This window comes from Engystomops pustulosus, chromosome 9 (assembly GCF_040894005.1).
Source record: "Engystomops pustulosus chromosome 9, aEngPut4.maternal, whole genome shotgun sequence".
Lineage (NCBI taxonomy): Eukaryota > Metazoa > Chordata > Amphibia > Anura > Leptodactylidae > Engystomops > Engystomops pustulosus.
Window position 1 is genome coordinate 101748142 of NC_092419.1, and position 22603 is coordinate 101770744.

Below are 22603 nucleotides of genomic sequence, written 5' to 3' on the forward strand. Positions count from 1 at the left end.
CTATTCCTGATCTAAGGATTTAGATTTAGGGCCACATTGTCATACTGCTCAACTCAAACCAAATACTGCATTAAGAGGAGACAATAATAGTGGAGACCCCAGAGCAGAAAGTAATTATACTGAAGACCATAGAGCATACAACAATAATAATGGAGAGACCCTCAGAACAGACACATAATACTGGAGATTGCATAGCAGATAATAATACTGGAGACCCAAGAGCATCAAACTACTAATACTAAAGACCCCAGAGCAGACAAATACTGGAGACCCCAAAGTAGTTAATAACACTAGAGACCCTCTGAGCAGACAAATAATACTGAGACCCCAAGAGCATCAAACTACTAATACCGGAGACCCCATAGCAGACAAAATTAAAATAAATCATCTCCTTTCCAGACTGCAGTTTCTTCGCTCCTTAATGTGCCGCTCAGCTCTGTGCTCCCAGTGTTTGCATCTGCTAGCATCAGGACCCAGAACAGATCTGTACCAGGAGCAGGGGAGGACCCAGGAGCAGTACAGTACAGGCAGCTGACAAGTACTTACCTTTCTCAGGTCCTCTCCTGCTCCCGGGGCCCGCTCTGCTGTGCCCTGGCCCCAGCCGCATTCAACCAGCATCAGGAGTCAGGACACAGAGTGGAGTGGCAAGAGAGGATCCTGGAGCAGTGGGTACACATAGCTGACATGCAAGAGAGGAGCCGGGAGCAGTGAGGACACAGACAGGAGCCGGGAGCAGTAAGGACACAGAGAGGAGCCGGGAGCAGTGAGGACACAGAGAGGAGCCGGGAGCAGTGAGGACACAGAGAGGAGCCGGGAGCAGTAAGGACACAGAGAGGAGCCGGGAGCAGTGAGGACACAGAGAGGAGCCGGGAGCAGTGAGGACACAGAGCGGAGTGGCAAGAGAGGATCCAGGAGCAGTGAGGACACAGAGCGGAGTGGCAAGAGAGGAGCCGGGAGCAATGAGGACACAGAGCGGAGTGGCAGGAGAGGAGCCGGGAGCAGTGAGGACACAGAGCAGAGTGGCAGGAGAGGAGCTGGGAGCAGTGAGGACACAGAGCAGAGTGGCAGGAGAGGAGCCAGGAGCAGTGAGGACACAGAGCGGAGCGGCAGGAGAGGAGCCGGGAGCAGTGAGGACACAGAGCAGAGTGGCAGGAGAGGAGCCGGGAGCAGTGAGGACACAGAGCGGAGCGGCAGGAGAGGAGCCGGGAGCAGTGAGGACACAGAGAGGAGCCGGGAGCAGTGAGGACACAGAGAGGAGCCGGGAGCAGTGAGGACACAGAGAGGAGCCGGGAGCAGTGAGGACACAGAGAGGAGCCGGGAGCAGTGAGGACACAGAGAGGAGCCGGGAGCAGTGAGGACACAGAGAGGAGCCGGGAGCAGTGAGGACACAGAGAGGAGCCGGGAGCAGTGAGGACACAGAGAGGAGCCGGGAGCAGTGAGGACACAGAGAGGAGCTGGGAGCAGTGAGGACACAGAGAGGAGCCGGGAGCAGTGAGGACACAGAGAGGAGCCGGGAGCAGTGAGGACACAGAGAGGAGCCGGGAGCAGTGAGGACACAGAGAGGAGCCGGGAGCAGTGAGGACACAGAGAGGAGCCGGGAGCAGGGAGGACACAGAGAGGAGCCGGGAGCAGGGAGGACACAGAGAGGACCGGTAGGACAGGACCTGGGAGCAGTGAGAACTTCTCGGTTGTACTCACCACTACCCGGCCCCTGCATCAATGATCTGCTGCCAGTTATAGAAATACTCACTGGACCCTTGCTGTCAGCAGGTTGCATACAGCAACTTATGGGTTGACAGGCTGCATTTGGCCCGCTGGCATGGCTTTTAGTTGAGATGATTGTGGCTGCACTTTATGTACATGCTCAGTAGTGAAGCTCCTCTGCTACAGATTAGAGGAATAAGGCACTGGGAAGAGGGACCAGGAAAACAGGACTGTGGAGCTGGCGTTGAGTCAAAGTTGGGGAAATTGAGAAGTCATAATTGGAGTTGGAAGTTAAGCTTTTGTATCCAGGCTGCCATGTTAGAAATGTGACTGAAGTACATTACATTTTTGGTTGTATGTAGTCCACTGAAGCTTGTAAAATCGAATCAAAATGGGACATCAATACTGGACTTGGGGTCCCTCCAACAGGGCCTAAGGCAATCAGGGGAACGCACAGGTTGACAAAGGAGGTCACCTCTCCAATGTGTTCATACACTGATGGCTCAAACTCATGATTAAAGGGATTGGACCAGAATTCCTGTCCCAGTCTTGTGTAATCTATACCCCAAGGACCCCTACAGATTACATGTAAGGGGAGGGAGTCCTGTGTCACCCAGTTTGATGGAGCAGTAGTTGAACTCCTTGTGGCTCCATTCATAGTCTATAGGGCTGATGGAAAGTAGAGGGCAGCACTAGACTGTTCACACATTCAGTTTTTCAGATGCAGTTTTTGATGCCAAAAACAAGTGTGGCTCATAATGGATGAGAACATATCATTGAGAGCTGCTTGTTTTCTCACTCCACTCCTGGTTTGGAAAAAACTGCATCTGAAAAACTGAACATGTGAACACACCCTCAATGTATTAAGTGTTCAGTCCATAACCCAAAGACAAACTCGGCACAGAACCAACACCCTGCAGGATAAGACAACCCCATTATCATCTGGTTTTACCTTTTTCACCACACTTTACAATACACATTATAAAGGTACCAAATGATCAAATGCTGGATTAAAAAAAATTCACTTAAAAATGAAAAGTTTCTACACTATCTACAGAATCTCTGCATGCTGTCAGTGAATGGAAACATGTCATACATCAGTGTATCCTAAGCAATCTTTAATGACAGCCCCATCCCATCCTGCTGCTCTGCTATAAGTCTGGGGGCAGTACCAGTGACCCCTCAGGCTCTAGGGGCAGTACCAGTGACCCCTCAGGCTCTAGGGGCAGTACCAGTGACCCCTCAGGCTCTAGGGGCAGTACCAGTGACCCCTCAGGCTCTAGGGGCAGTACCAGTGACCCCTCAGGCTCTAGGGGCAGTACCAGTGACCCCTCAGGCTCTAGGGGCAGTACCAGTGACCCCTCAGGCTCTAGGGGCAGTACCAGTGACCCCTCCGGCTCTAGGGGCAGTACCAGTGACCCCTCAGGCTCTAGGGGCAGTACCAGTGACCCCTCAGGCTCTAGGGGCAGTACCAGTGACCCCTCAGGCTCTAGGGGCAGTACCAGTGACCCCTCAGGCTCTAGGGGCAGTACCAGTGACCCCTCAGGCTCTAGGGGCAGTACCAGTGACCCCTCAGGCTCTAGGGGCAGTACCAGTGACCCATCAGGCTCTAGGGGCAGTACCAGTGACCCATCAGGCTCTAGGGGCAGTACCAGTGACCCCTCAGGCTCTAGGGGCAGTACCAGTGACCCCTCAGGCTCTAGGGGCAGTACCAGTGACCCCTAATAATAATAATAATAATAATTCTTTATTTATATAGCGCACACAGATTACGCAGCGCTGCACAAGCATATCAAATTGGTCCCTGTCCCCATGGGGCTCACAATCTAAACAACCTACCAGTATGTTTTGAAGTGTGGGAGGAAACCGGAGTACCCGGAGGAAACCCACGCAAACACGGAGAGAACATACAAACTCTTTGCAGATGTCCCTGGGTGGGATTCGAACCCAGGACCCCAGTGCTGCAAGGCAGAAGTGCTACTCACTCAGCCACCGTGCCGCCCTAATCCTGGTTGGTTCCTAAAAAGTGAGCCTGCATATTAATATCCTCCCCAATGGATTCTTTTGCTATTCCTTCACTTTAACCTTTTAATGTCCCGTCCTTTTCCTTTTTTTTTTCTTTTAATATAATAAAAATAATACTAAATCTTTAGATAGCGCCAACATATTCTGCAGTGCTTTACAATCATGGAGACATTTTGTTATGTTTTAAAAAGTTTAAAAAAATTAAATTATTTGAAAAAAGAAAATCTACAGGGAGTGGACAGTGAAAAGTAGCACCCCTAGAGATCCTTTGTGTATTGTAATTGATTTATATTCCAGTATTGTAGCTGGACTTGTGGGAGACTCTTCACACAGCTCTGTTTTTTGATGTATGCATTTAACAGCCCCTCCCTTCTGCTGTAATATCTAACCAGAAGCCTGCAATTGCTCTTACATATAACAAAGGAGTGTACCCCTCAGGCTCTAGGGGCAGTACCAGTGACCCCTCAGGCTCTACGGGCAGTACCAGTGACCCCTCCAGGCTCTAGGGGCAGTACCAGTGACCCCTCCAGGCTCTAGGGGCAGTACCAGTGACCCCTCAGGCTCTAGGGGCAGTACCAGTGACCCCTCAGGCTCTAGGGGCAGTACCAGTGACCCCTCAGGCTCTAGGGGCAGTACCAGTGACCCCTCAGGCTCTAGGGGCAGTACCAGTGACCCCCCAGGCTCTAGGGGCAGTACCAGTGACCCCCCAGGCTCTAGGGGCAGTACCAGTGACCCCTCAGGGGCTCTAGGGGCAGGGGGGCCTATGCCACCTCTGCACCGCCCATGGTTAGGCCACTGCTGGTGAGTGATTCAGCTGCAGATTGTGAAGGTAAGAACGAGGGACAAAGCCACAGATTAGATTAGAATTAGATGATTTAGTTTGTAATAGAAGCCAAAATGCAAACACAAACAGAAGATTCCCACCCTGCAATACCTACCAGGGCCAGCAGGTGGCGGGCGCGCGCCCCTCGGTCTCTCTATCCCATCAGCCGCTGCCTCCTTGGTAGCGCCCAGTTCCTGTCTGTTGTGGGGTTCACTCTATGGTGTCAGCTGGACCATACCATTGATCTGAGAAGCGGGGGGTGCGGTGCCGGTGTCCGCTGAGGGTGACAGGAAGATGGCGCAGGCTCTGTCTGAGGACGAGTTCCAGCGGATGCAGGTAAGGCTGCACTGAGGCCTGTGCGAGGGGTGACTGATGGGTGACGTCATGCCAAACAACACGGTGACGTCATGTTTGACCGGCAGGTAAAGCTTAGCGCAGAGCTGCGGCTTCTATTGTTCTCTCAATGAAATGAATGGAGTAAGAATAGTCAGCAGGAGCGCTGCCAGAACGTGCCATGGCATGGGTGATGGCACCTGTCTGTGCAAGGTCCCTGTGATGTCATCTGTCAGCACCTATGCTAGTGACATCAGACAAGCTTGCCAGGGGTGCCAGTGACGTGAGGCGTGCCTGCCAGGGGTGCCAGTGACGTGAGGCGTGCCTGCCAGGGGTGCCAGTGACGTGAGGCGTGCCTGCCAGGGGTGCCAGTGACGTGAGGCGTGCCTGCCAGGGGTGCCAGTGACGTGAGGCGTGCCTGCCAGGGGTGCCAGTGACGTGAGGCGTGCCTGCCAGGGGTGCCAGTGACATGAGGCGTGCCTGCCAGGGGTGCCGGTGACGTGAGGCGTGCCTGCCAGGGGTGCCGGTGACGTGAGGCGTGCCTGCCAGGGGTGCCGGTGACGTGAGGCGTGCCTGCCAGGGGTGCCGGTGACGTGAGGCGTGCCTGCCAGGGGTGCCGGTGACGTGAGGCGTGCCTGCCAGGGGTGCCGGTGACGTGAGGCGTGCCTGCCAGGGGTGCCGGTGACGTGAGGCGTGCCTGCCAGGGGTGCCGGTGACGTGAGGCGTGCCTGCCAGGGCTGCCGGTGACGTGAGGCGTGCCTGCCAGGGGTGCCGGTGACGTGAGGCGTGCCTGCCAGGGCTGCCGGTGACGTGAGGCGTGCCTGCCAGGGCTGCCGGTGACGTGAGGCGTGTCTGCCAGGGGTGCCGGTGACGTGAGGCGTGCCTGCCAGGGGTGCCGGTGACGTGAGGCGTGCCTGCCAGGGGTGCCAGTGACGTGAGGCGTGCCTGCCAGGGGTGCCAGTGACGTGAGGTGTGCCTGTAATATCTGTGCCATGTATGCCAGTCAGTGGTGCCACTCTGCCTGTCAGGGTAGCCCATGTCCTCTGTGCCATACAGCAGGTGACATGTCATTACAGTGTATGGGAGCTCTCCTGATTAGTCACCCAGCTTTCCTTCGTACATTCCCTACATTTTTCCAATTAATCCGTCTCCTCCCAGCATGCCGCGGTGCCCCTGTCACGCTGCTACGATTAGTTCTGCCTCCATCGCTCGCGGGATCACTAGGTTCACATGTGACTGGGGCAGACTCTGTGCTTTGTGTGTGAGGTCATTGAACTGTGTACTTAAAGGGATCACAGACCGAAAATGTCCAAATTATGTCACGTCTCCATACAGCATTGATATAACCCCTGTATTTGGTGATCTCTGTATTACAGGCTCAGCTCCTGGAGCTCAGGACCCAGAACTACCAGCTATCAGACAACCTGCGGAAGAACAGCCAGGGTGAGGAGATAACCCCCATCATTGCTCTGCGGGATGACCGGGCTGTATCATTTACCAGTCACTTATATATTTTCTTATTTCTAGAACTTACATCTCTTCGGCAGAGACATGTGTCACTGGAGAAAGAGTTTCAGAAGGCCCAGAAGGTGAGAGCTATGAGTGGGTGCTGCACCCTGTTATCAAAATCATATCTTATTTATAGCCTTCCATTGTAAGGATACGCCAGGCAGATTCCCATCATATCCTTACAACGGAGGGCCAGGACATATCCCCCTGAAAGCAGGAGCAGGAGTGAGCAAGTGATTGGCTTATATGGACAATAACGTTACTGAAGTACCTGCCTTAGTGTACGCTCAGCAGAAGTCGGGATGGATGCAGTATATTGCATCTGTCCCTCATAAGCTATTATGGCCTCCGCTGTGCATATACATCACTCTGCAGGAAAGACTCTCCATGCCCCCACTTGCCTGTATTTGCTTATATATATATATATGTATACAGTGAGTGTATACGTCTGCATGCTTGGCCAGAGGGTAACACAGGCCGGTGAGTTGTATATGTCATACTGATGGGGTTTTGCTTCACTGATTGAGCGATTGACATTTATTCCTGGTTTACTTGCAGGCCCTCAGCAAAAGCAAGAAAGCGCAGGTAAGACCAGATCTCCAGCAGCCAATGCTGGGCGTAACGCTCTTCTTCTTAGTTGGATTGTTTGCAGATTGTAACACTTTCCGTTCTCCATCATCCTGGGTGATCTTCCATAGCACACATAGTAGCCCTACACATGAGATGAGTTGCACACTCAGCAGAGGGCACCCATCTAAAACACATGTGGCTACCAACCTCTCCCCAATGCCAGATGTTGGCATGATGAAGGATCAGCTGACCTGAATTTCAAGTTAGATAAGATCCATTGCTGTTTTTGCATCTCTATACTGAAAACTGATGCATGCATTGCCAAACTGAGGGTGCATGTGTATGGTATTGTCTAGAGCATTGGTGGCAAACCAATGGCACTGGTGCCAGAGGCGCCACTCAGAGCCCTCTCTGTGGGCACCCAGGCCACCACCCCAGCATGAAGTACACCAGACAGGACCCAAAGAATCTTCCTACAATGATAGGTGAATTTGCCCTCCTCCTTTCAACTGTGTTGGTCTCTTTAGGAGGCTGAATGATTTAAAGTTGTCAAAGAACGAGGAGAAACAAATTACTGCTTTGCCATCACTGGTCTAGAGGAATAGATGTCGCTTCAGTTCTACGACCAGGTTTCGTCTCTGATCTGAGCCTATGCTTGGTTTACACAGCTTCAGTGGATCTGGATGTTATGACGTGTTATATAACGGTGTAGTTTCATAGTTATTCACCTAAAAGTGAGGATCACTAATTGGTGTGAACAGTACCCTAGACTTTCTTCCACCTGTAGGTATTGTAAGACTTGCAAATGATTGATCTCCCTTCTAGAGTTCTTCCTTAACCGAAGTCATGACCCTGGACTGCACAATGTAGGAGCTTGTGCTGATATGTAATATTATGGGGAAGGTGTAGAGGGCCTGACATATGACTGATGACCGGAGAATCTACGGGATCCCTGGACACATGCACACTCGGGGGAGACCTGGTAGGTGGTCGGGAGTTGCAGGTGGCGACATGGCAATAATTTCAGAAATTTTCTGTGTGTCTCGGCAGGAGGTGGAGGCTTTGCTGGGCGAGAATGAAATGCTCCAAGGGAAGCTGCACAGTCAGGAGGACGACTTCAGGCTGCAGAACAGCACATTAATGCAGGAGCTGTCCAAGGTACCACGAGTGGGGTCCGGGGTGGGCTTCACTTGTCTCTTCTCTGATAACTCTTGTCTCCGTTCACAGCTGTGTTCACAAATTGAGCAACTGGAAACTGAAAACCAACAGCTGAAGGAAGGGGGTCCGTCACAAGAGGTGGTCCCGGGGGCTGCGGAAGGCGAGCTGAGAAGACTTCAGGCTGAGAACACCGCTCTACAGAGGACGATTGGCTGTAAGACACATTAATGCAGCAATACACTTCTAGTATATGAATGCTGGTTCAGCAGAAGCCATTCCTTCCAACTTGCGTACACACTTGCACCCTCGGCTTGGTCATACATGTGTTATAATGGAAGGAAACTGCAGCTAGATGGTTTCTTATCTCCATTATGTACAAAAAGAAATCCAGCATGTTGAAAATCCTTATTTGGGAGAAAGTTGGGATGTTTTTTTGCTGGTTTTATTTGGGACCTAAATGTTGATCTCGGTCATTTAGCTCTACAAGAACGGCATGAAAAGCAAATGGCGTCACTGAGGAGCCCAGACACACAGGCCAATGGTCTCCGCACTGCACATACAGGACAGGAGGGCGATGACCAGGATGCACAGACAGACGGACAGGCCCATATACAGCAGGTGCCCTACTCATAGCTGGGGTCTGGAATAAGGTCTGTTACATGTAGTTATTGCTTTACATATTGTGACCTGTCTTCTATTACAGGATGGTGAGCAGTCCAAGAGCTGGGAGCTGAGAGATGACAATCTGCAGGGTGAGTGGGAGCTGTGAATGCATACACTTATTAACATCTTAATATTAAGTTATGTTAACATCTGCCCTTCCCCCTCAAATAGATGTAGACATTGCCCCTCAGATGGGGCCTTTGTCCTCCTTACGCCACACGCATGTTGGGATGAGTGTGCATGTGTTTTCAGTAGGGAGAGGGCAATGAGCCGTGTCTACTTTTCATCTAATCTGTACAGGCACATTATGTATCTGATCAATGGGATTGCTCTTCCTTTATTGTTCATATTCTTATGCATCAAGTCATATTTATTACAAGTACTAAGCAGTCAGACCTTAAAGGACATCTACCACCTGGATCAAGGATTGTAAACCAAGCACTGACACACTGTGTGTCCCCACTGGCAGGATCTGCTCTTCTTTAAGCTTCCTATACCCTTGTTTATAAGAAGAAAAGGTTTAAAAATTATTCAAATGAGACTGAGGGGCTTCAGGCACCATTTACATCTAGGGAACCCAGAGCCCCTGCGGTGTGAACTGGCTCTTGTGTAACAGTGCCTTTAAGATGCTGACTGCGTCTGGCATCAGAGACTCTGGCAAAACTGGGGTATGATTGAGGACGGACATCTTGCGTTTTGCTTGATCGTTACCAGAGAAGGGCGTCCTGGATGTCAACAGTTCATACAGTATCATGCCAATGGAGAAATAGTGCACTAGTATGTAGCAAGCCTTGTACCAATTCAGGGGCTGCATAACCTGGTGTACCCCTACGGCAGTCACCATAAAATTCAGGGGTCACAGCAAGGCCAAAGTCTGCAATTTTGATGTGGCCGTCAGGGGTCAGAAGGATATTGGCTGGCGTCAGATCACAATGGAAAATTTGCCTATAAAGAAGCAGATATAGATAATGTCAGTGTATAGCGATATGGTATATCATAGCGATGAATTACGGCATGTGGTGCAATCTGCGTAAAAATTGGTTATGATTTGCTCAGAAGAACTCGAAAATGCCTTGCAGCGAAGCTGGGCATTGAAATACAGTGGGTGTCAGCTGTAACACCCCTGGTCGGAGTGGGCTCGGATGGCAGGTGCTTTGCCCGTTAAATGCCACAGCACGACCGCTGGATCTAATAAGAAAAGTAAAAAATGTTCTTAAATAAATATAAATTAATAAAGATGCTGATAAGGCCCATAAATATATAAAGAGATAAATAACGCAAAAAAAGTCTAAATCATAACACAAAACCCCACATAAATAGCATCCCTGCGTCCATTGCCGCCCGTAGATTTAAAAAAGATCATTATTGAACTCGCTTGATGAACATGAAACCCATAGAGGCCCAGTACTGTATAGAAGTATCATTTTCAAGTCAACAGAGCTGCAATACCAAATGCATCCACTATATAATGTATGGCACTGTATGCTATAGTGAGCAGATCCTGGACTGCCGCTTTACTCTGTAGACTTTTACACTCGATCTGAATAAGCAGAGCAGCACCCTGAGGCTCTGGTGAGTTCTCAGAATGTAATGGGTCAGTCCAGCTCACTGAGAGTAACTGGGCCCTATTAAAGCAGCGCAGCAGTGTAAAGCAGTGTGTTTTAGAGCAGAACTCTGCTTTGATTTGGTATTAACTATTTAGTTTTCCACTCTCCCAGGTGTAACTCTGAAACTGGCGACACAGACGGAAGAGAACAAACTTCTGAGAGACAAGATAGACACTCTACAGGTAGGTGCAGAGCGGGGGCAATGCAGGGGTCATCAGCCCTCAATAAGTCAGGTCCTAGTCTGTGTACAGTCATAACATGAATCTGCATTGACATCACATATGGTTTCAGGTGCTTGCACAAGGCGCAAATCATAGAGATAAGTACTTGTAGCAGTTCTAACGCAATTCTACATATTGGGCGCCCAACATAACTTTCGCTCTCTATCACATCATCAGTATACATTGCTATTTGGAGATTAAAAGGAAAAAAGATGCTAACAATTGCCCATAACTCAAGACAATACACTGGAGTAGGGTGAGAAATAGCAGAATAAAGAGCAGTGCAGTATAACCGAGTAGGTAGGTACATTCATATCAAGGAATATACTATTCACCAAAACAGTCATTTCATCCGGGGAGTAGGTGGTGAGATCAGACTCGCACCTAAACCTTATAGGATTTTGCTGGGCGTCCTCTATGCCAATATATGACTTTTTCCTTTGGGTAAGGGAGGGTTTCTTATCACTCATCCAACGTAAGACTATAGCCCCACGTACCATAAATAAGGACTCCCTCAGAAATATTCTCTCATGGTGTGTCCACATTTCTTCATCTAAGATTCTGAACAGACAGAGGCAGGGACCGGCCGCAACCATAGTGGGGATAAGAGCTGCCAGAGGCCCCCTCACATTCTTACTTGTTGTGGGGGCACCTTCTCATTCTCCACGTTCCTCCTCAGATTATTCCGTTTTTTCTCCTACAGCTCTTGCATCCAGCTATGCCCTGTTATACAATTCTCCAATATACTTTCTGTATCAATTCCTGTTAATATTTCGTTATTAAAGATGTGTAATAAACTGTCCCCATCCCCTAAACGGAACAAGCAGCCTACCACTAGTAATCTGGTGGTAAATGTCCTTTAAGAAATTAACAATGAAACTTCCTATAAAATGACAGCATGCAGAGATCTAGAGAACTGTGAGGATTATGTTACTTGATACAAATAATTTTGGTTATTTGCGTTAGTTGGCTAATGTCCACTTGTATTAGACATTTTTGGCGATCGCACTAGGGGACCTTATTCAGCAAAGGACCTGAGTACAGTAATAATGAGGTGTGAGAGTCTCTGGAGTGGCAGCGTCACTGTGCATGTGGACATAGAGACAATGATTGGCCTCAGATGGCACCTGCCGAGTGACTCTGCAGTAATGAGGAATAAACCTTCCTAGGACCGGGCATTGCCTGTTGGTTGATGCATTTACATGATGAATTAACAGATTGTCCCATGACTTGTCTCCATGGGCAGTATGTGAGGCTGACTTTCATTGTCTCTTCTTTTGTTTCTGGGCAGGGGGAGATGTCCAAACTTCAAGAAGAAAACACAAAGGTACGGAGGTTACTCACCACATCAAGTCCTACAGCTTCTATAACTTACATTCCCTTACGTCCCCATGACGGCCCACCTGGAGGATGACCCCTTGACCTCTGTAGGGACAGGAAGCAGAGAAGTTAAAAGGCCCCACCCCGGCATCCGTACTCCAGTGTCTTCCTGTCCCTACACAGGGCAGGGAGCAGAGATAGATCTCTCCTCACGGGCCTCCTCCAGGGGGGCAGTGGGGGGAGCACAAGTCTGCAGGCACGGGCCGACCCTTACCCTGCCAGTTCCCGGACCTCGCCTCGGCGCATCGCGCGTCCTCCCTGGCTCCGTGGGGAACTGTTGTGCCGGCTCTACCCCCGACTCCGCGTAGTTCCAGGGTACCCGGAAGTCGGAGCACGCGTGGTGGCTTCGGTCACGTGCTCCGACGCTTCATTGGTGAACTTCCGGTCGCACCGGAAGTGACGATTGGAGTCACTGATTGGCCGAGGCCGGATCACGTGCTGCGGCACACGAATTACAGGACTTCCGGTCGCACCGGAAGTGACGTTTGGGGGCTCGGCGGCGCCAAAATTTAAAAGTTTGGTCGCAGGTAGTCACTCTGACTCTGAGGTCTAGATCGCCTACCACTACGCCGATAAGGTACTGTACACTAGGCTGATGTGTTAATGTACTTGATTCTGTATATATTGTACTGCTGTATGTGAATAAGCCCCCCTTACCTATGATTATAGGACCCATGGAAGTATCTATCTTTTCTAGCGAGGTCCTGGCCATGGAATCTTCTGTATCAGATCCCCTGTCTACAGGCCTTGTGAGTGTCTTAAAGATTAATGGGGCAGGGGCTCTATTCATATATATGTTATATCCCCTGTAAATACTAAGCTGTCACTTATCTCTTGGCAGGAGCCGAAAGAGAAAGTGAGGAGCAAAGATCCCTCAAAAGATGGGAAGAAATCAGCCTATCGTAAATGCAACATGTGCAATACAAGGCTTAATTCCAATTATAAAAAACCAGTATGCAAGGAATGTCTGGATAACCTTCTAAAAGAAGAGCGAACAGGCTTTAGGGAAGAGATACGTGCTTTCATTAAAGAAGAAGTCCATTCTTCTGTAGCCTCCTCCATAGCCTCACTTAGCCTCCCTGGGCCCCCACCCAAAAGGGCCTTAATATGTGCCTCAGAATCAGACCCTGACTCAGAGGATAATTCCTCCTTTAAGGATTCTCTAGACCTGGAGCCGTCCACTTCCCTATCCGCTTCAAAAATGGAATCCAGATATCTGTTTTCCTCTGACGACTTAGACCAATTGCTTAAAGCCATTCGTGATACTCTAAAAATTGAAGAAGTGGAAGAAGCTAGATCCATTCAGGATGAGCTGTTTGGCATCCTTAGATCCCAGAAAAAGAGAGTATTCCCCATTAACGATACTCTCAAACAACTCATTCGGGAAGAGTGGAGAGATCCAGAAAAGAGGATTTCTGTGTCTAAGGAATTCAGGAATCGTCTATTATTTGACGAAAATGATACTAAATTCTGGAATTCACCTCCCAAGGTTGATGTCCAGGTAACAAAATTAACAAAGCGCACTGACCTGCCCTTTGAAGACTCTATCCAGCTAAAAGATCCTATGGATAGGAAAGCTGACTGTTTACTTAAAAAAGCTTGGGAGTCGGCTATGCTTAATCTAAAAGCAAATGTAGCCACTACCTCGGTTGCCCGTACGATGTACTTCTGGCTATCTGAGCTGGAAAATCACATTAGGGAAGGCACTCCCAGAGAACTCCTGTTAGAGACTCTTCCAACTTTAAAGTCGGCTACTGCCTTTATTGCTGATGCATCTGGTGAATCCGTCAGGTTCTCTGCAAAAGAAGGAGCATTGTCCATTGCAACTAGAAGAGCGCTATGGCTAAGGCAATGGTGTGGGGATTTCAGGTCAAAGTCCAAACTTTGCAGCATTCCATTTGAGGGAGAATTTGTGTTTGGTCCTGAACTTGACTCTATTCTGGAGAAGGCGGCGGACAAAAAGAAGGGGTTTCCTGAGGTTAAAAAACCACCCAGAAAACAGCCCTTTCAGGACTTTAGAGACCGAAAAAATTCATACAGAGGCAAAGGCAAGCAAGGGCGCTGGAGCCATCCGAAAGGAGGTAGAGGTAGAGGCTTCCTCCTCAGCTCCAGTAATTCAACCTCATTTGGGAGACAATGACGCCAGAGTGGGAGGAAGGTTACTAGGGTTCCTTGCACGATGGTCCCAGATCACATCCAACCCTTGGATTCTGGACATAATAAAGCAAGGGTACAAGCTAGAATTAACATCTCTTCCTCCCCAAAAGTTTATCCTGACCAGGCTGGGATCTCAAAAGTTGACTGCTTTAATTTTTCAGGAAGTCCAGAAACTCATTCAGATGGATGTAATTACACCTGTTCCAGAAGAAAAGTGGAAGGACGGTCACTTCTCCCCCTTGTTCCTCATCCAAAAGCCAAATGGATCCCACAGGATGATTTGCAACCTCAAAGGTTTGAACCAGCATCTCTTGTACAGGAAGTTCAAGATGGAGTCAATAAAGTCTGCAGTAACACTGATCCATCCAGGAGCCTACATGTGCACGATAGACCTGAAGGACGCGTATTACCACGTCCCTATCTACCTTCCGTCTCAAAAGTTTTTGAGGTTTGCAATAGTCTCACCACAGGGGAAGAAACTATGCTTCCAATACAGGTCTCTACCTTTCGGGATAGCATCAGCGCCAAGAGTGTTTTCAAAAATCATCATAGAGGTCGTAGCCTTCTTAAGAACACATCAAGTCCTGGTCGTTCCATACCTGGACGACTTACTCATAATAGCGAAAAATCGAGAAGAACTTATTCTACACCGAGACTTTACGATCCAAACGCTACAGAATCTGGGATGGATTATAAACTGGGAGAAGTCTGCCTTGCATCCGGATACTCAGATCCTTTTCCTGGGAACCCTCCTGGACTCTGTGAACCAGAAATCTTATCTTCCCAGAGAAAAGTCAGAACGCCTGGTAGATCAGATCAACGTTTTTCTCCATCGCCAGAGATGCTCGATAAGAGATGCTATGAAGCTCCTGGGGCAGTTAACATCTTGCATCCAGTGTGTCCAGTGGGCACAGAACCATACGAGAGTCCTGCAAGGTTGGATACTACAATCATGGGACAAAGATCCCCTACATCTGGACAATTGCATCAGCATTACTCCTGCGGTCAAACAGTCCTTAGTGTGGTGGACCATTCCTACACACCTACAGAGGGGAGTTCCATGGCATCCTTGGCCCCTATCTATAGTCCAGACAGATGCAAGTCAAAAGGGCTGGGGTGCGAACATAGCAGGATCCTTCTTCCAGGGAAGTTGGCCTCCTCATATCCAAAGAATGTCATCCAACTATCGAGAACTGAGGGCAGTCCTGGAAACCCTGAAGACAGCCAGTCATCTTCTGGCGGGACAATACGTGAAAGTCCTATCGGACAACTCAACGACAATAGCCTACCTACAGCATCAAGGGGGTACAAGATCTCCAGACCTTTCAGACCTCTCGAGCGAAATATTCGCATGGGCAGAATTGAACATCAAGTCTTTATCGGCAGTTCATCTGAGAGGGAAGGACAACAAGGTGGCAGATTTTCTGAGCAGGAAAAAACTAGACCACAACGAATGGTGTCTGAACCAAAAAGTATTCCAGCTTCTAACCCAGATATGGGGAATACCTGTAGTGGATCTGTTTGCCACCAGGGAAAATACGAAAGCGGAACTTTTTTACTCTCTCAGTTATTCAGAGACCACCTCGAAGTTAGATGCATTCAGCCACAAGTGGGACGCTCCTCTGGCATATGCCTTTCCTCCTCTGCCTATAATTGCAAGAGTTCTCCGGAAAATTCAAAGAGACGAATCCAAGGTCATTCTCATTGTTCCCTTCTGGCCCAAAAAGAGCTGGTTTCCGCTCCTAAAGAAGATGGCTCTAGCAGAACCTCTAATGCTACCCATTCAGGAAGATCTCCATCAAGGGCCGCTTTTTCATCCAAAGCCACAGGATCTCAAGCTCTCGGCCTGGATCCTGAAAGGAGCTTTTTGAGGGCAAAAGGCCTTTCGGACAAGGTAATCTCTACTCTACAATCCAGTAGAAAACCAGTTACCTCAGCTATATACCTGAAGATATGGAAGAAGTTTATTTCTTTCTGTGGTCCAGCAGTTCCCAATCAATCTTCTCCTAATATCTTACAGATCTTAGAATTCCTGCAAGCTGGGTTCGACATGGGCCTTAAGACTAGTACCCTTAAAGTCCAGATTGCAGCACTAAGTGTGTTCTTTGATTCATCCCTGGCGGATCATAGATGGATAAAGAGGTTTGTAAAAGCAACTGTCCGAATCAGGCCCTCAGTGAAACCTTCAGTAGCTCCCTGGGACTTATCCTTAGTGCTAAATTTTCTTACTGGACCTCAGTTTGAACCAATTGAATCTGTAAGCCTTAGAAACCTTACCTTGAAAACTACCTTCTTAATTGCAATCACTACTGCAAGAAGGATTGGCGAGATTCAGGCACTGTCTATAAATGAACCTTATTGTTTAATTTCAGATGACAGGATCATTTTAACGCTTGACCCAAACTTTGTTCCCAAGGTTTGCACAGCTTTCCACCGAAACCAGGAAGTGGTCCTACCTTCATTTTGCCAGAATCCAAGAGCCGCTAAGGAAATCAGCTGGCATTCCCTGGATGTAAGGAGAGTAGTACTCAGGTACATGGAAGTCTCTAAGAACTGGCGGAAGGACTCTAATATTCTTCTCCAATTCCAAGGGAAAAACAAAGGGAAGAAGGCCTCAAAATCGTCCTTATCCAGATGGATAAAAACCGTTATCAAAGAGGCTTATGAGGCTCTGGAAATGGCTGTCCCAGATACCATAAAAGCCCATTCCACAAGAGCGATGGCTACCTCCTGGGCTGAAAGAAGAGGAGCCACAATTGAGCAGATATGTAAAGCGGCTACCTGGTCTTCTTCTCTTACCTTCGCTAAACATTACAGATTGGACATTCCGAATAACATGGACCTTTCCTTTGGGAGAAAGATACTACAGGCCGTAGTCCCTCCCTAAAAAATAATTAATCTGGTATATCTCCAGGTGGGCCGTCATGGGGACGTAAGGGAAAAAGTGAATTAGTCTTACCGGTAATTCCATTTCCTTAGTCCACCATGACGGCCCATATATTTTTTCCCACCCTAGATATGTCATTTAATGTATTTAAAAACTTGCTTGATTTAATTGTTTGTGCATATTAACAGGCAATAAATCGGGTTGCATCCAAGCCGGTGTAGTTATTTGGTAGACACTGGAGTACGGATGCCGGGGTGGGGCCTTTTAACTTCTCTGCTTCCTGTCCCTACAGAGGTCAAGGGGTCATCCTCCAGGTGGGCCGTCATGGTGGACTAAGGAAATGGAATTACCGGTAAGACTAATTCACTTTTTCTCTGTGCTTCCATTACTTACCATTTGGATGATCTTGACTTCTTTCTTCCGTCAGCTGAGAATTTGCTACAATTGTATCTAGTCTAAACCATGATCTTTAGTCAAAACAGTCTGTGTGCTCTGATACATGGTATCGTGTATCAATAACAGAGCGAACTTTGTGTATTTGATACATAGTATAGACCAGGCTGGATACAGCAAAGCCAAATTTTAGGCCTGGACATATGTAGCTCGTGGCAAAGGACAGGCCTCGCCAGCGCTGCCTCCTGACCTATAGATTTGCATGCTGAGTGTTATGTGATGGAAAATATCAATAGACACAATTGATGATTTCTTTTGCAGATATCCGAAAAGTTAAAGAAGAAACATGACAGGTAAGTGTGAGCACTGGATGACATGACAAATAGGAAGACGCCATTGTATAGAACCATTACTTCATCCGGCCATTGTGGCTGGAGACAATCCCATTGTCTTTAGTGGTTGAGCATCTGAGGCATTTGCAGATCCATTTGATGAGGGTGTGTGATATATATGAAACCTCTCATCACATTACTGTTGACTTATTCCAGAGCAGCTTACTGTACAGCCCAGCTGTTACATAAATCTACATTTCTTCAGTAATTCCTAGAAAACATAGGTGTAACCAGAGGCAGGTATGGGGAGAAGTGCCTACAGGGCACCTGCATTTGGCTTCTGGCCCGGCTCGGGTCACTCCCTTTGTAAAACTTCAATGTTTTTTCTGTACTGCTTATAAAATAGTTCATGTATTAAGGGAACAAGCTATGATGGGGCCGTGTAAGATCACACTCCCCATAGACATGAATGAAGCACCCATCATATATATTTACGGGACTTTCCATCCCATTTGTGGGGTCCTAGTGGTCGGATTCTCAGAGGTCTGACACTTCTCCCTTATGAGTAGTGGGTAAGTGTCATTGAGTCAGAGTAGCTTCAAACACTAAAAGAAGGGTAGCGGAAAGCTTACAAATCTTTCCCGACCCTCCTAATTCCTTACAATCATTTCTTAGGCTTTTGTTTTGTTAAGGTGACCATATCTTTGGTAGCTATTCCTCCTGATCATGGATGCTGGGCGCAGTGTCCATGTTTCCTCTATAGATAGATGGGAATAAGCTGGACGCAGGTGATCGAGACTTAATTCCTTGAGAAGTAAAAGGATCAGACATGCAGAATTGTAACAACTTGATCCTACTCTCGCTCGTCATTTGCTGTCAGGAGGCCTTTGTATATATTACATAGAAGACCACTATTCTGCTATTGGCCATATGTGTATAAACCCTGCAGTGTCTTCAGCTATTGCACCCTTCCCTTACAGCTATCTGCGCCTCCAAACAGACAAGGAAGCCTTGTACAACGACAGCCGGTGAGTCCATTATTCATAGATCAGGGGGGACGGGAGCTGTGATGGCCGCTGTGCCTTGACTTTGTTCTCTCCAAACAAGAACGAAAATAGAGGAAATCCAACAGAGGAAAGAGGAAGAGCTGAAGACCCTGACCGCACGCAACCAGAAGTTACAGCAAGACCTGAGTGCAGCTCAGCAGGTACCTGGGGACGTTCTATTAGTCGCTATTGAGCCTTGAGGCATATAATTTTACTTCAGCCATTTTCCCCTGTTACCGTCTTGCCACACTTTCACAGTTTTTAGAACATGATGCTGATCTTCTCTGTATCCGGAGCTGACATATAAGTCCCTGGTACAGAGTATGTACTGTCCTGATATATACTGCAGAGCTGATCTGCATCTGATAAGAACCAGCAGCTCCTGCACTGCACTACAAGTCTTTTACGCAAGATTGTGGACCGCACAGGATCCCATTACAACAGGACGATGTGCTGCGAACAAGTGCAACTATATATGAGTAACAGACTGTATGTAATGAACTCTCAACATTCCCAGTGAGTGATGGGAGTTGTAGTTTAAAACTTGAAGCCATATATGGGGTCATCTCCCTACAGACCTGCACTGATCTGAAGGAGCAGATCCAGAGCCTGAAACAAGATCATGAGAAGGCCCTGCATGGACTCCAGGAGCAGGTAGGTAGCCCGCCGACCAGTAGCCCTGCTAGTGCTGTTTGCCATCTTCTGGATCTGTCACTGAACTCTCCTCTTTCCTGCTCTTCTCCTGTCCTCTGCTTGTCTCCTCCTCTCTCTATGCCGCTGCCTTGCTGGGTACAGGTAGCGTGGCAAAGTGCCGAGAGCCAGGAGCAGGTTGGCAACATTTTGTCAGAGAATGATGCCCTGCGTACCAACCTAGCAGCCTTGGAGCAGGTATAACATCCCTCACCATCAATCAAATCAATCTAATGAACGGAAAATTACCCGATCCCTTCAATCATACTCATCTCCGCTTTATAATTATATTCACAGTTAATCAATCATTGTGATGGCAATGAGTGTGAATATTGTATATCTATTCACTATATATCCATGTGCCCTCCGGAATGGGTATAAGTTTGGGCCCCGGGCACAGCTGCATGTACAGACACAACACATATTAATGGGGCTGGGATGAAATTTCATTATGGAGGTTACCAATGCTGCTTAATTTTTTACGTAGAGGGTATGCAGTACAATCTTTTATCCATCCCTCTGCTTCAGTATTAATGACTTCTCATTGAACGATTTAACCCCTCCACAACATTACTGCAAGATTAGCCAACGATTTGCATGGCAAAGCCTCACACCCCTATGCATGGTGCACAGATTTATGTTTATGCAGAAATAATGGAAATGAATATTACTTTTGTAAACTTTATTACTAACCGGTTCTTTATTATATAGATCCAGACGTCCAGAACGCAGGAGCTGAGCTTACTACGAGACCAAAGTGCAGCGCTGACGGCCGACCTGCAACAGCTGCAGAATGAGAAGGAGACTCTGCTGGCCCAGAGAGAGGACCTCAAAACCCAGCTGCAGGTGGGACATGATAACCATTTTTTTCACTGAAAAATTGTTTAGCGGTGTTTGACCAATAGCTCCTTTAATTAAACTAAATTCACTGACTTTGGAGTTATTATTTGGAAATTAAAACGTAGCTTTTATTTCACATTAATAAAAGTGAGGACAAAACTGTGATTATCAACATACAACATGAAAGTGATTGCTTCGTTAGTTTTTCTTTAGGTAGGTACATGAACTGTGCAGGCTAGTGTATCCTACTCTGATTGTTGCGTCTCTTTTGCAAAGATCTGGGATATTTTTCTTATTTCATGGAACAGCACTGCTTCCAGTGCTTTTATTGCAGGGACTAACTGGCAGTCATAATGATTGATATTGAAAATTATACTTAGAGGCATATAGAGGTGCTCTTACATGGTCTTAGTGAGTACATGACAAGGTAGCGGTAACTGCGTTTTATCTTGGTAGCCATACGACAAAAGGGATTCCACTCTGTCCATATGTGAGGTAACCGTGGCACTATTTGCAGGAAGGATAGGGGGTGGGGGCCTAGTGGTCCCACCATTGCCCCCATTGTGTCATTCAATAAAACTAGCATAGGATATGAAATCGTTGATTCCATATGGTTTCATAGAGTTAATTTTAAAGGTCCACTGGGCCTCTTTCCTGAGAATTGTTCTGTCCCAGTCTCCCCCTCTTATAGATTGTTTTACCACTTCTATGCCCCTGAATGATATTTCTTTCACGTTGCTCTCATGGTATCGCCCCATATGTTTCGCTATTGGGGTGTCCCTTTGGTCCCTAATGTCCCGCAGGTGTTCCTGGATCCTTTTCTTAAATTGCCGGAACGTCTTTCCCACGTAGTCTTTAGGACATGTACAGGTGGCTAGATAAACCACTCCAACCGTGGAGCAGTTTATGAAGTCCCTTATCTCGTAGCTCTCAGCTGTGGACGCACTTGTCACCTGCTTACAAGGTGTAATAGATTCGCATGCTGAACAGTGTCCACAGCGGAATGTTCCTTTAGGTCTTCTATCCAGCCATGTTCCCTTCGGTTTGGATGGGGGTAGATAGCTATGGACCAAGAGGTCCTTCAGATTTCTCCCTCTTCTATAGGTAATTGCTGGATTAGGAGGGATTATTTTGGCTATCTCCTTATCATGTAGCAGGATATCCCAAAAGTTACTGATGATTCCTCTAATCTCTTTGTTGTTACCATCGTATGTGCCAATAATTCGAGTTACTTGTTCATCGTTGCCATCTTTTGTTTTTGGTGTGAGTAAAGAACCTCTATCCACCGTGCACGCTTCATGGTATGCTTTGTGCAAAATATCAGATGGGAATCCCCGTCGTGTGAAACGGTCATGGAGATCTCTGGATTTTTTTCTAAATTCTCCAAAACCGCTGCAGTTCCTTCTCATACGAAGGAACTGCCCTTTTGGGATCCCCTTCTTGAGGGGGTATGGATGGCAACTATCCCATTTTAATAAATTATTTGTGGCAGTTGTTTTCCTATATACTGTTGTTGCTATTTGCCCCTCGGCGGTTTTCCTGATCTCTAGATCCAGAAACGCTATTTTGTGATCCTGTATCTCCGACGTGAAATGTAGACCCAGGTTGTTGCAATTAAGTCTCATTACAAATTTTTCAAAGCTCTCTGGTGATGTCCATATTAGCAGCACATCATCAATGTACCTGATGATAACCATACGGGCTTCAAGACTGGATCACTGTGCCAGTTACAGGCTTTCCTAGTATTCCAGGGCATCTCAAACACTGTTGAACTTTACTCTGGATAGGTCATAAGTATGTGATGAGTGGGGGTCTTACATGCAGACCCCGCACGATTAGCTTTCCTTTTATAAGTGAGTCAGAAGTAAGTTGCAGTACCTCAGTACGGCCACTATATATGCACAAAATATTCTGCTTTTAGCTGTGCCCACTTCATAGCTGGACAGTCCAGTTGTCAGGCCACTTCTAATCAAATACTGATGATCTATCCCAAGAATTCCTGGTAGGCTGGAAAACATTGCTTACTCAAGATGCTGCGGATGGTGGTAGCGACCTCGTGATTTTTTCCTTTATATAAAGTATTACCTTCATCATCCTGCTACAGTTGGCCACTGTGGGTGTGCAGCATCTAAGGCTCAGTTCACACCTGTATCAGTGCTTTCCATTACGCTCTCCATTTTAATAGAGTGTTCTGGATACTAAAACCAGAAGACACCGTTTCCCATAGACTTCAAAGTACGTAGGTTTACCTTCTGTTAGACAAAT

General features: G+C 47.6%; 2 protein-coding genes across 3 annotated transcripts in view; both read left to right on the forward strand.

Moving 5' to 3' along the window:
* Positions 1-4700: 4700 nt before the first annotated feature.
* GRIPAP1 (GRIP1 associated protein 1) overlaps positions 4701-22603 on the forward strand; it is an 84166-nt gene continuing 66263 nt past the window's right edge. The window contains exons 1-16 of one of the 2 annotated variants that reach the window (XM_072124917.1): positions 4701-4888; positions 6262-6328; positions 6413-6474; positions 6953-6979; positions 8015-8122; positions 8192-8336; positions 8601-8740; positions 8826-8874; positions 10504-10574; positions 11905-11940; positions 17752-17783; positions 18743-18790; positions 18870-18969; positions 19385-19462; positions 19604-19696; positions 20210-20344. In XM_072124917.1, the coding sequence (XP_071981018.1) occupies positions 4847-4888; positions 6262-6328; positions 6413-6474; positions 6953-6979; positions 8015-8122; positions 8192-8336; positions 8601-8740; positions 8826-8874; positions 10504-10574; positions 11905-11940; positions 17752-17783; positions 18743-18790; positions 18870-18969; positions 19385-19462; positions 19604-19696; positions 20210-20344 (1233 nt within the window). In that variant the 5' untranslated portion in view covers positions 4701-4846. The remainder of the gene's footprint in view (positions 4889-6261; positions 6329-6412; positions 6475-6952; positions 6980-8014; positions 8123-8191; positions 8337-8600; positions 8741-8825; positions 8875-10503; positions 10575-11904; positions 11941-17751; positions 17784-18742; positions 18791-18869; positions 18970-19384; positions 19463-19603; positions 19697-20209; positions 20345-22603) is intronic. The other variant, XM_072124918.1, reaches the window with a different exon arrangement.
* LOC140077621 (uncharacterized) lies at positions 12667-14133 on the forward strand. Its single transcript, XM_072124925.1, has 2 exons — positions 12667-12742; positions 12835-14133. The coding sequence occupies exons 1-2, from the start codon at positions 12668-12670 to the stop codon at positions 14131-14133; spliced, it is 1374 nt and encodes a 457-aa protein (XP_071981026.1). The 5' UTR covers position 12667.

What these genes read in the sequence shown, in the direction of transcription:
- LOC140077621 (XM_072124925.1), top strand. Translation starts at nt 12,668, where the DNA reads ATGGAAGTATCTATCTTTTCTAGCGAGGTCCTGGCCATGGAATCTTCT. An exon ending in ATCCCCTGTCTACAGGCCTT is followed by an intron (nt 12,743 to 12,834) that starts GTGAGTGTCTTA and finishes ATCTCTTGGCAG; the next exon opens with GAGCCGAAAGAGAAAGTGAG.